At 37.3% G+C, this 13196-nt stretch overlaps 2 protein-coding genes across 4 annotated transcripts; one reads left to right on the top strand and one right to left on the bottom strand.

Moving 5' to 3' along the window:
- Positions 1–820: 820 nt before the first annotated feature.
- slc16a6a (solute carrier family 16 member 6a) lies at positions 821–7213 on the bottom strand. Of its 3 annotated transcripts, XM_083556222.1 has the most exons (7): positions 7073–7146; positions 5617–5709; positions 4552–4806; positions 4164–4307; positions 2257–2385; positions 1336–2130; positions 821–1241 (listed from the first exon to the last, which is right to left on the bottom strand). In XM_083556222.1, the coding sequence occupies exons 2-7, from the start codon at positions 5627–5629 to the stop codon at positions 973–975; spliced, it is 1605 nt and encodes a 534-aa protein (XP_083412348.1). In that variant the 5' UTR covers positions 5630–5709; positions 7073–7146; the 3' UTR covers positions 821–972. The 3 variants fall into 3 exon arrangements, with proteins under 3 accessions (XP_083412348.1, XP_083412349.1, XP_083412350.1); XM_083556223.1 differs by lacking the exon at positions 5617–5709 and having other exon boundaries at positions 7073–7213; XM_083556224.1 differs by lacking the exons at positions 5617–5709; positions 7073–7146 and adding an exon at positions 5943–6023.
- On the top strand, positions 7195–13067 carry arsg (arylsulfatase G). Its single transcript, XM_083556221.1, has 12 exons — positions 7195–7353; positions 7810–8047; positions 8132–8319; positions 9218–9265; positions 9382–9490; positions 9586–9723; positions 11081–11274; positions 11416–11496; positions 11843–11951; positions 12067–12187; positions 12284–12374; positions 12658–13067. The coding sequence occupies exons 1-12, from the start codon at positions 7335–7337 to the stop codon at positions 12933–12935; spliced, it is 1614 nt and encodes a 537-aa protein (XP_083412347.1). The 5' UTR covers positions 7195–7334; the 3' UTR covers positions 12936–13067.
- The last annotated feature ends 129 nt before the right edge of the window (positions 13068–13196 follow it).

Here is a 13196-nt window from a genome sequence, read left to right as displayed (position 1 = left end):
CACCCAATAATGCATTTTGTGTATATTCTAGCAAAACCACCTATTTTATACCATCAATTATGTTTGTAATTGTGAAACAACAACTGAATTGTTGTAATGTTGTAATGATCTGTTGCCTACAGCTGTACTACACTGTAACTACAGCAGGGTCAAAGGTACACAGGTCTGCCAAGTTTCACATTTATTTATATATATATATATATATATATATATATATATATATATATATATATATATATATATATATATATATATATAAAATAATTAAGTACTAAATATTATACATTATAATATACATTTAGACTTTAAAATGCTTATTTGTACACGAAACATGTATTACCCTGGAAGGCATGGGTTATTTGTCTAATCATAGTTAATTTCTCTGTTAAAGCAAAAATTTTGTATGTAGTTTTAAGGTTCTTCATAATTTGTATTTGAACTAAATATTTACCCACATTGGGATATCAGATCTTTGTTGCCTACATTTTATGACTAGTATCCAGTGCACGTGTGTGTGTGTGTGTGTGTGTGTGTGTGTGTGTGGGTTTAAAACTAATTTATTGCCTCCTACATTATAAATAATTTTTAATCTGTATTTAACACAAATGATTCAAGAGATTTGTGCTGCCCTTGCAATGCGATCTCTTGAGTAAAGCTAGACAGCCAGTGAACATTCAAAAGTCCTCCAATAAACACACAAGGCTTGACTTTTCTAGTTTGAAATTATTGCTTAATATAACTGAATATTAAGGGTGGGCCTCCAGGCCAATCTGAATCTTACCTGCAAATGATCGATAGACAAGAAGGGGGAGATCTGGAAGGGGCATGGAACAACAGCCTCATTCTAAGGCACTTTATAATTGTTTTTGAATACAAGTAATGAATCAGTTTTACCTCAGTTTGCCTCAGTGTAACATGTAGCCCGATGCTGTTCCATGACCAGACATTCACCAATTTCTGAAATTTTGCCAACTAAGTTAAAGTGTTTACTGGTTCTTTCAAGGATGGACCTTGTGAATCAGGTAGAATGTCCACCTTTAGACATTCTTCAGTCATGAACTTATCCTGACCTTTGTGCTCATCAGCAAGGTTGTTTTGGCAAGTGCCAAGGTCTTTTTTTGTGCACAGAAAACCTGTCTTTGCTGGAAGTACCAGAGCTAGAAAGAGGGTGCCTATTCCTGTACCAGCAGCACAGGAGTAAAAGGCAGAGCTGTATTTCTGTGTGATGTCCACCAAAAAACCTGCAACACATTTGAAACAAACCATGAAACAAAAAAATTGATTCGAAAATGAAACCAATTTAATACTAAAACAACTGAGCTTCGATATGCGTACCTCCTAAAGGTGGCCCAGTAAGTCCTGCGAAGCTCTGGATGCATACATAGACACCTACAGCTAAGGGCATTCTGTCGATGCCCACTAGGTCATCCTCGGCCAGCATGGGGATGTGAGTGGATGCGATATTGCCTAACAGGAAGCCATACAAGACACAGCAGACGGCCAGTCCTCCAAAGCCCTCTACCACTGTAAAGAGCACTAACACTAGACATATTAGCAACACACATCCAAGCAGGACAAATATCTTCCTAATGTGTCCACAGCTCAGAATCCAGCCAATGGAGAGACGTCCAAAGATCTCGGCCACCGCCATAATTGAGAGCATATATGCTGCCTTGTCCCTTTCAGTCCCCATACTCACACTTAGCTCCACCACATACAGTTGTGGGGCAAAGAAGCCCATTGTTGCAAAAAGACCAAATCCAGCATAGCATAGAAAGCTGCCCTCCTTTAACACAGAAAGGTCCAGGAGTTTGTTTTTGCACAGCATTTTTGAATCCTGTTCACATTGTAAAGTCTGAAAAGTGACTCCATCTTTATGTTGTCCCCCCATTTGGAGTTGTTCCAACTCCTTAGATGATTGTGCACTTGAGTCTCTGAAGCTAACTGAGATGCGGTGTTCAGTATCAGGTATAGAGTCCTTTCTCAGTGCTTTGGTAAAACACTCTGTATTCTTTGCCTTGATTATTATAGGGCGAAGCAGAAGTCCACAGAATATGACTAGTCCTTGTAACATTCCGAGTACCACCATTGTGTATCTCCAGCCAATATGTGCCTTAAGTGCTGTAAATGCTGCGAAAATACCAAAATAACTTTTTTTTTTCAAATCTGATTTTAACCAGAAATAGTTGTAATAGTATACTGTATACATTTTGACGTGGCATGCAACTGCTAAAATAGGTTTATAGCCATCCCCACCTGGTGCAAAGGCAAATATAGCAAAAGATTCTCCTGTGGAGGCCATGGCAGTGACCAGGGATCGACGTCTGCTGAAGTATTGGGACAGGATGGTAATAGTTGGGAGAAAAGTCAAACAGTACCCGAATCCTGCAAGGACAAACAGAAAGTAACAACAGAGTTGTTTACTTGTTTTGTGCTATTTGTTTTTACCTTTTTTTTTCGAAGAAAATTAGGGGAAAATGCATTAGCCTAATAGCTTTTTATTGCCAATCTTTCTATTTCTTGTATCATCTAGTGTATATGCTTCATTGATAAGCCTCTATTTTGTAATAAGGCTAACTATTAATGGATCATACTTTGAAATTAAAACTAATTACATTAAGTTACACCTTGCTTTGCATTTATTAGTAAACACAACATATATATAGTTATGTATACTGCACTGAATTTATGTAATGATTGTCTTGCGGTTATTAAACACTGTATGCATAGACATTTTACAATTATATTTACAATTATATAGAAATATAGATTTTTTAAGTATTTAATCTTCATCTTTTCAGTGTATGTATGCATCTTGTTTCCACACTATTTTAGATCCTTATTTACATCACACTTTTAGTTTAATTGATTAGATTTTTCTTCTTCTTTCGGCTGCTTCAATTAGGTGTCTTCACAGTGGATCATTCGTCTCCATACAACTCATCCATCCTTTTCACTCCCAATAAAATCTCAACATCTTTAGCTCTGCTACCTCCAGCTCCACCTCCTGTCTTCTACTCAATGCCACTGTCTCTAAACCATACAACATTGCAGGTCTCACCACAGTCCTATAAACTTTCCCTTTCACTCTTGCAGATACTCTTCTATCACAAATCACTAACACTCTTCTCCACCCACTCCACCCTGCCTGCACTCTTTTCTTCAATTCTCTAACACACTCTCCATTACTTTGCACTGTTGACCCCAGGTACCTGAATTCCTCCACCTTCACCACCATTTCTTCCTGCAACTGCACCACTCCAATGCCCTCTCTCTCATTTACACACATGTACTCTGTCTTACTCCTACTGACTTTCATTCCCCTTCTCTCCTGCACATACCTCCAGCTCTCCAGGCTCTTCTCAACCTGCTCCCTACTCTCATCACAAATTACAATATCATCTCCAAACAACATAGTCCATTAAGACTTCTCTCTGACCTTGTCTGTCAACCTGTCTATCACCACTGCAAATTGGAAAGGGCTTAGAGCCGATCCTTAATGCAGTCCCACCTCCACCTTGAACCAGTCTGTCGTTCCTACTGCATACTCCAACTGCTGTCACACTGTCAAGTCAAGTCAAGTCAAGTTTATTTCTATAGCGCTTTTCACAACAGACATTGTCTCAAAGCAGCTTTACAGAATTTTAAGAGTTAAGGTGAATGGTGTGCATTTATCCCTGATGAGCAGCCGTGGCGACTGTGGCAAGGAAAAACCTTGAGAGGAACCAGACTCAAAAGGGGAACCGATCCTCATCTGGGTGACATCAAGAGTGTGATTATACACTGTCCTCATACATGTCCTTCACCACCCTCACATACTTCTCTGACATACCTGACTTCCTTATACAATACCACAACTCCTCTCTCGGCACCCTGTCATATGCTTTCTCTAAATCCACAAACACACAATGTAACTCCTTTTGACCTTCTCTATACTTCTTCATCAATATACTCAAAGCAAATAAGGCATCTGTGGTGCTCTTCCTCTGCATGAAACCATCCTGTTGCTCACAGATGGTCACCTCTTCTCTCAGCCTGGCTTCCACTACTCTTTTCCATAACTTCATGGTGTGACTGATGAACTTTATTCCCCTGTAGTTACTGCAGGTCTGCACGTCTCCCTTATGCTTAAAAATTAGTACCAGTTTTATTAATTTGATTACCTGAAACAATTCCAATTGTGACGTATATCTGATTGATGCAGCTGGTGAATGCAGTGGATATTGTTCCCAGGCAAATTAAGAATCCCCCAAGAACTACAACAGGCTGGTAGCCAAATCTGTTGCTCAGCACAGTCGAAAGAGGTGCTAAACCAACAAAAAATATGCAGATCTATGAGAAAGTAATGTAAATACACACACACACACACACACACACACACACACACACACACACACACACACACACACATACATTATATATATATATATATATATATATATATATATATATATATATATATATATATATATATATATATATATATATAATGTATATACATTAATTATGATTTCATTTAAAGCTGGGTTCAAAAAAGGGCCATGTATTTACCTGTGAATGTCATTACAAAGACACTTATTGAGATAATCCATGAAACTCGACTGTTGGTTTCATTAAACTCAAACATCAGGTCATTGAGGAATATGCCAAAGCTTTTAATGACTCCATAAGTGAAAACTTCGACAATAAAAAAGACCACAGCCACAATCCAACCCCAGCCACCATCTGGTACCTCAGAATATATGTTAGGTCCCAAGCAACCGCCTAATCTGAAGATCCACCATACCATGATCACTGATGTCAAAGCTGTGTAGAAAAAATATAATTTGAGTTACACACAGTGTCTATAATAACCTTTTATTAAAATGCCATTTCAGATTGTACTCAGGGTTATATTATTAATAATTAAGTCAGGTTAGTGAAATAAAATGTGTTATTTTCTGCCTTAGACTGAAGCTTCAGAAATGTATCCCCATCTTAAGTTCGCCTTCAACTACTTTTGAATCACACCACCTGTCAACACACTCAACCTTAGTTCATTACATCAGTTGTCTTACTCTCCTCACACTGACTCTCTTTTAGGAAACGTATGGAGACCCCTGCCATTTTCTTACTTATGCTTGTTTAGTATCTTGTCATCCCAAGTTTAGATAACTGTAACACTTGTTTTCAATTTCCCCAAGTTTTCCCACACCACCCCGTTACTGCACTGGCTTATAATAGCAGCTCACACAAGAATCAAAAGAATGATGCTTGTCTAAAAATCCAGAAAATTAACCAATCCACACCTTCCTGATGGCACTTATCACACCCTACTCTGTACTGCATTCTCTTTGAGGCTCTAGCACAGGTCAACTTAAAACCCCATCCATCAACATAAAAGGAAAATATTTATTAAGACTTAGTAAGTGCTCAGTACTGGCACCCAGGTGGTGGAATAACATGCCCTAGCTTCCTGAACAACTAATTCAGTGGTGGTCTTCATATAAAGACTGCAAATCAATGACTACACAGAGAGGCTTTAATGACCACTATTTTTTTTTTTTTTTGTGTACTTTCCCCCCTTCCTATACATATCCATACTAACTTCACTCTAACAGCCGTTTATTTATTCACCTTTAGTAACCATCTTTGCAGGGCCATGGTGGAACTGGAGCCTATTCTGGGCACAGCGTGGGAGAATTCACAGAGTGGGACACCAGTTCATTTCTGTCACACAGTGTACACAAATTTAAACACTAATTCACACCTAGTAGTAATTTACCGTAGTCAAGCCCCCTATCTCAGCATTTTAGTTTTGAGGAGGTAGGAGAGGAAAGTATAGAATCTAGAATGAGAGCAAGTGAATATACATTTACACTTGCTACAATAAATCTACATTCCAAATTTGTGTTACAGCACATCTGGGGTCTTTTGGAGTTCTCAGTTGCAAAATTGTTCACCTGAATACTCTTGTTATACTACGAGGCAAAATTGAATTTGAATTTTGAATCACGTGACTACTGCCAGTTCATGCCTGAAGGCCATTTGCCCAACACGTCATCGGATCAGATGGCGCTTTGCTCCGCAGCACTGAGCAGCTGCTGTGAACTGGAATGAAGTGTTTTAACTTTAGGTGAGCATTGATTAAATCTGTTTTAATGCACATTATGTTCGTATTGTGCGTGGACTAAGGCACAGCTGCTCGTTTCAAGTGGCGCACTGAAGTTGTGAGCGCTTTAGTCGAAATAGAATTGGGATGCCGTGCGGTAACCCTGGATTGCGCATGCGCTTCTGAACTCACTGCTTGCATTAAATGTGTAGTGTAGCGTGTATACCACGTGACCCGCACAACTCTGACCTCCTCTAACACGTGTGCATGCCATAGACAGAGAAATGGTGGAATATGTCGTGTACAAGAATATATTTCAAATAGTGTAAAAAAACAAACAAAAAAAATTTAGCCTTCAAGTCGTCCAGGTTTAACTGTAGCATATATTTAGTAAAATCACAGTAGGGTCCAGGCTGAATAGTTTGGGAAGTCAAAAGGTTTATTGGTTAACTTGTAAGAAAAAAAAATGTCTCTGTTTAGATTTTACATGCTCAGAAAATAGGATACACATTGGTGTTGTACATTTAGTATCCCCACATAAAACACAACACAGAATACATCTGTTTCTGAGCTGCTAAGAAAACTCATTTCAATATTGTTAGGGTGATTTGTCCTGGTTGTAAAGGCACACAGTTATGCTGGTGCTGTAAATGGTGGACAACTCCTACAAACTTTGAGTTATTAATCAAAAGCTTAGGAGTTCAAACCCTGGCACCACTAAACTGGCACTGCTGGGTCATTGAACAAGACTCAGTTCTCAAATTTATTATATTACATTTTCATAGAAATATGAACTGGATCGTGAGAGTAGAATATTAAAATCAAACTGATTCACAATAAACCTAATATAGGTTCCAGATAAGTGTCCATTCAGAGCCGCTGCTTACATCTTTCATGTGCAATAACCTTTAAAAAGTTTATTAAATTACATATTTGCAATAAAACTGTTTCAGTTCAAATTAAAATCTAGAAAGTTCTTACCTGTTTTTTAGGTTAAGGATAATAAACACTCTTTGTTGGTGACCTGCCAATGCTGTGCTCTCTCAGCTCATAAGTGCATGTGGTGTGTGGAGTTGCTGTTAAAATTCTATTAGCCTGGTAGGAGGTTACAGCTGTGTGGACCGTGAGGATTGGGTTACAATGGTGCACTCAGGACTGATTGAGAAATCCAGCTCTCAACCCCCCTCTCCCATGAACTGGTATTGAAATTATGGATAGGCTTCTGCTGAACTCTGTGTAGGACATGCTGAGCTTGGAGCAAGGTATTGAATTTGATTCTGCTCATATGCCTATTTTGTAGGAGAACTGTGGATTAAGCAATGTTTGTTAGCTTGTTATATAATAATTACTTTTACTAGGCTAGGTTTCTTACTGTTTAAGGAAAAGAACAGAAAATATAACAGAACTTTTTACATGCTGGAGGGTTTGTTCTATACACACACCCACACACACATACATACATATATATATATATATATATATATATATATATATATATATATATATATATATATATATATATATATAATACTTTAATAAAAGTACATTTTTTATTCATATATTTTCAGTGGGATTACAGAAAAGAATAAAAAGACAAGACAAGTTTATAGGCCATTTTGTTTACTTTGAAAAAGTATTTTTCCTGTAGTTATATATAACATTGTATAATTTCTGAAGTAATTCTCTTTTTCTGAAGTAATTCTCAATTTCTCTGATAGATTTTGCATTCCAAATGGCAGAAGCTGGAGTCTGTGTGATGCTCTTATTTTGCTCCCTGCTGTCAGGGCTGGTGTATTACAGAGACTTTTTTTTTCAACATGGACACAACATAAAGATAAAAGAAAGACCTAATTTTATTATTATTCTGGCTGATGATATTGGCTGGGGAGACCTTTGGACAAATGACTACGACAATACTACCCCCTGGCTGAATATGTTGAAGCTGGAAGGCAAAAGGTATAGTGTATGGGGAAAATTGCTAAGATACAAATCATAAACCTTACATGCTAATGTCTAAGTGGAATTCTGCTTGTGTTGCAGATTTACAGATTTCCATGCTCCTGCTTCCACATGTTCCCCATCGCGTGCTGCATTGCTGACTGGTAGACACGGCTTACGCAATGGAGTCACTCACAATTTTGCAAAGGGTTCTATTGGAGGACTACCACTTAATGAGACGACAATTGCTCAGCTCCTACGTGATGCTGGCTATTACACTGCTATGATTGGTAAACATGACACGCTCTCTTTTTAACATTCAGATCGTTTGCAGCGAGTGAGAGCAGAGAGGTCTGATGTTCTGATTAAGGGTTAAGTTTAAGCCTATTTCTATAGCGCTTTTCACAATGTTTGACAAAACAACATTGTCTTAAAGCAGTTTTACAGAACTTTAGAATGAAATGGATTTATGTGTGTTTATCTCTGATGAGCAGCCTGGCATGACTGTGGCAAGGAAACACTCCCTTAGAGTCCCTTGGTTTGAGGCAGAAACCAAGAGAGGAACCAGACTCAAAAGGGGAACCCATCCTCATTTGGGGGATATCAAGAGTGTAATTATAAATATTAAAAACAATACAAAACACTGGAGAGTGAGAACTACCATAAGTACTGTAGTGTGTCTGATTTAGTAATGTAATTTCTTCAGTATTATACAGTCAGTTGATGTTGTGGAACCAGTAGCTACTGAGCAACTCATAAAATAGCTTAACACAAACATCTTCATGCCAGAGACTTCAAATGTTCAAAAAAGGACAATGTCCAAACTCTACATGAAGTAGGGTCCAAATAGCGTTGGTACGTCTCTAGATGGTTCAGGATGTTTGTGGGGTCGGCATCTACTCTTTTAAGGTGCATACTCTTCATGAGGTGGGAAACAACTGGAGCTGGTGCAACCTCAGGATGCCTCGGGACAGGTAGAGAAAGATTATCTCCCGATTAATGCATACAAAACCGTCACCACAGCAACAAGTGTATTGAATGACAAAAAATACTAGTTATTATTGGAATATTCTGTATTGTATTGTAGAGATGTATATAAATGACATTTCACCATAATTCAGAAATTGTCAGATGGATAATGCTATAAGGTGGATAATGATATAATGCTCTTCTTATTTCTGGCTTTAGGAAAATGGCATCTTGGACACAGTGGTCCCTACCATCCAATCCACAGAGTTAAGTGCATTCGAGTTACCTCTGGCATTATTTGAATGCAGTTTGTGTGTCTAGATCTAAAAGGACAGATCGAAATGATTCTACAGTCAACTGCATCAGCTTGTTTTTATAAACAGGTTTTGAATATTATCTTGGCATTCCATACAGTAATGATATGGGCTGCACTGACAAGCCTGGCTTTGACCTGCCTAGCTGTTTCCCATGTGAGCAAAGTAAACACAGTAGGTAAGATAACACATCACATATGTAAGCTTGTGTATCTGAGGCATAAAATATAAAGGATAATGTATTTTACTAAAAACAATTCAATTTCTAAACAGCAGGAAAGATGCAGGCTGTGACACAAAAATAGCATTGCCTCTCTTTGAAAATCAGAGCATAATTGAACAGCCACTGGATCTTTGGGAACTCACAGAAAAATATGCTAAAGCAGCAGCCACCCAGATTTTGACTGCAAGGTATTATTCTTATGAATGTTTTTTTTTATTTTTTTTATTCTGTCACTGTATAATTACACAGCCAACTTGCAGAAATGGCTGCCAGTTAAACATAGTGAAGAATGTGACTTAAAATTTGTGTATTAAATAATTGAGTATATTTCTTATTAATATTTAATCTTCTTGCACATTCTTCTTGACAATGACCAGAAATTAGAAACTGCTTGCCCAGTCTAGCTAATACATGTGACCAAGGTACTGCTTAACTAATCCTTCTGTATCATGTCAAAATGGATTTCACATTATCTTAACAACTAAAAAAAGAATATCTTAATGTTATTGAACACATCATGATGTCTGAGAAAGTAATAGCAATGCACATAAACAGTCCCAGGTGAAAAATTAAACACAGCTGTTAAATTAAGTATTTTATTTATTATTTTTAATAGTAATGAAGTCAATAATACACATAAATATGTATTGACCAAGAAAGGTCAAAACTATTTTATATCCGAAATCCCTGATGAAGCTGCAGTTTTTTATTTTTTTAATGAAAGCTATAAAAAAGTGCAGTATAAACATTTATAGTAGTTTTCAGAAATAATTTATACACAATGTATCTTGTAAAGTATAAAAAAATACATTTATTATAACATTTAGTATAAGCAACACTTTTATAGTAGAATTCAAAAATATATTTAAACACAGGGAATTAACTTCACTATTTACATTTGTCATATGGTATTATTATAGTGTTAAGACTACGTGCCCCCTGTAATTTCTGGTTATGGAAAAATGGTAAATGGTAAACTATTTTTTTCCATTATTTTATATCTGGATGTTAAAACAGGGCAAACTCAACAGATTGTTTCTCAAATTATTTGGGATGTTTACCGTAATTTTGAATGGAGTATGACAGCAGCTGTTTGAGTCCAAAACAGCTGTGAGACTTTGATCTGTCAGTGTATCATGCAGAGTCTGCAAACAAGCCTGTTTTGTTCAACTGACCAGGCACCGAGCTGTGTGACTTTGACCTTTGAAAAGGATAGATCACCAATGGCCAGGATATGAGTAGTCAAGCTTCTCTTCTTTCACATTACAGCTGCATACTGCAAGCCAAACGTAAAAACAACTTCAAGACCTTTTCACATCAAACACACCAAACATACACAACCATCTGAAATAGATATATCATTATATAGGCATAAATAATAAAATAAAATGTGTTAACCACAACTTGTGCTTTGTTATAATACATAATAGATCATTTTTTCTCTAACATTTTTACATTTGAAATGGTTACTGTTATGGTGAAATTATTATCACTAGCAACTCTGTTGTCTCACAACTCTTTACAGTGTATGTTTTGTCCTTGTAGGAATAGGGGGCAGCCTTTCCTGCTGTATGTGGCGCTGGCCCATGTGCATGTTCCTCTGTTCCATAATCGCTTCCTGAATGTGACTCCAAAGGAAGCGTATTCAGCTAGCCTGAGTGATATGGACAGTTTGGTGGGGAGAATAAAACTTGCAACTGAGGCCTTTAGTATGAAGAACACACTTATATGGTTTACTGGTATGTCTGAAATATCATCTGTAATTTTTAGGTGTAAATTAAGCGCATATATACACTGATAGTGGCTACAATTTTCTATAGGTCATAGTGGATTAGTGGATAATAGTGGACATAGATTTTAATGTCTTATCGATTTTGTAGGTGATAATGGTCCATGGGAACAGAAATGCGAGTTTGCAGGGAACCCTGGGCCTTTTCTGGGCAAGTGGCAGACCAGCAGAGGTAATGAACAAAACCCACCAATATAGAGCATGTTGATACACTCTTTAAAAAAAAAAAAAAAATTTGTTCTTTGTGGAAAAACCCTAAACGGTTAACTTTAGCCCCTGAGTGTTTCCTTTTCAGAGAAGAACCCTTAACTATTGAAACAAGCCCCTTCTTTTTCTCCTCAGAATGTATGGTGTAAAGTAAATATAAATACATTTAATATAATGTGTAGAATAAGCTATATTTTAAGGCCCTATTATGCCAGGGCTCATTGATGTAGAAGCCATAATATGACAACAACTATGAGCCACTCAGTGTTTACAGATGTTTTCTTAAAGTTATGAAATTTTCTGCTGATCAGGTGGAGGCTCTGCCAAGAGGACCACCTGGGAAGGGGGTCATCGAGTTCCATCAGTGGCTTTCTGGCCAGGGAAGATATCACCTAACACCACCAGCAATGCCCTGCTAAGGTAAAACTATGTCTTACTAAGTTTCCAGAAAGGAAGGAAAATACCACTAAAGAAAAAAAAGTGAATTATATTTTTCCTTCGTTTCTGGAAACTTGGTGTCTTTTTTTTTCTTTAGTGGTATGGATATCTTTTCCACAATCCTCTCCTTAGCTGGTGTGGACCCTCCTTTCGACCGCCGTTACGATGGCATTGATGTAACACATATCCTGCTTCATGGATCTGATACAGAACATAAGGCAGGACCACTTTTAGAAACTGTGACACAGCTTAAATATTTTATAGAAGGAGATACAAATTAGCCCAGATAATAACTTGCAATTTTCCATCATCAGAGTCTCATGCATCCTAACAGTGGGGCAGCAGGACAGTTTGGATATCTACAGACTGTCAGAGTGGGACATTACAAAGCTTTTTACATTACAGGTCTGGAATAATTATTGACTTTGGATAAACAGTTTTTAACATACTTAATAGGAAACCAACAACATATAAAGAGTGACTTATCCAACAGTAGTTTGGGGAGGGTTCTGTGTTCAGCTAAACAATGTTGTGCCACTTGCAAACTAATTCAAAATGCTAATTTTGCCTTCAGTGCCACATTATTGACCTTGTTACATAGATTTATATAATGCCATCTTTTCAGTTAAAATAAAAAAGCTTATGCTTTAAATTTAAATGAATTCCAACTTCTGCTTTACTTTGCCAGGTGGTGCAGAAGCATGTGGTGGAGGAAGTGGAATGCCAAAGCTTCATGATCCTCCTTTGATTTTTAACCTGGACAAGGATCAAGCAGAAGGGTCTCCTCTAGACCCAGCCAGTAAAGAGTATCAACTCGTTCTCAAAGAAGTGGAGAGAGAGCGTGAGGAGTTGCTCTGGGATATTGCTACAGACAATGTATCTACTGCAGATTACACTGTGTCCCAGCATGCAGTCCCCTGCTGTCAGCCACAAAACCCTGCCTGTCGTTGCCATAGCCCAAACTGAGCTCTGTGACTTTATACACAGCAAATGACTGGCATTCTATGTGGTGTGAATGCTTCCGCTTTGCTCCCTGGATATGCTTTTGATAGTTTTTTTTAATAAATAGAACATTAAATGTTATATTATTAAATACAACATTGACTGGTGTTAAATAATTGTACTTTAATCTCTTTAATCTTAAAAACATTTATAGATTAAAAGACATCCATAAACTCCAGATAGGAGAAAGCAGTCACAACACTCCTGGTTAATTTTATGTTACTT

The sequence above is a fragment of the Silurus aristotelis genome (assembly GCF_946808225.1).
Source record: "Silurus aristotelis genome assembly, chromosome: 12".
NCBI classification, from domain to species: Eukaryota; Metazoa; Chordata; class Actinopteri; order Siluriformes; family Siluridae; genus Silurus; species Silurus aristotelis.
The sequence above is the reverse complement of the archived record's forward strand: the minus strand, read 5'-3'. Positions and strand labels throughout refer to the sequence as shown.

Excerpts from the sequence above, each read along its gene's own strand:
- slc16a6a (XM_083556222.1), bottom strand. Across the intron at positions 4,308-4,551 it reads CTTTGTAATGACATTCACAG|CACCTCTTTCGACTGTGCTG; the intron begins GTAAATACATGG and ends TTGTTGGTTTAG. Across the intron at positions 2,386-4,163 it reads CACAATTGGAATTGTTTCAG|GATTCGGGTACTGTTTGACT; the intron begins GTAATCAAATTA and ends TTGTCCTTGCAG.
- arsg (XM_083556221.1), top strand. Across the intron at positions 11,497-11,842 it reads CAAGTGGCAGACCAGCAGAG|GTGGAGGCTCTGCCAAGAGG; the intron begins GTAATGAACAAA and ends TCTGCTGATCAG. Across the intron at positions 11,952-12,066 it reads ACCAGCAATGCCCTGCTAAG|TGGTATGGATATCTTTTCCA; the intron begins GTAAAACTATGT and ends TTTTTTCTTTAG.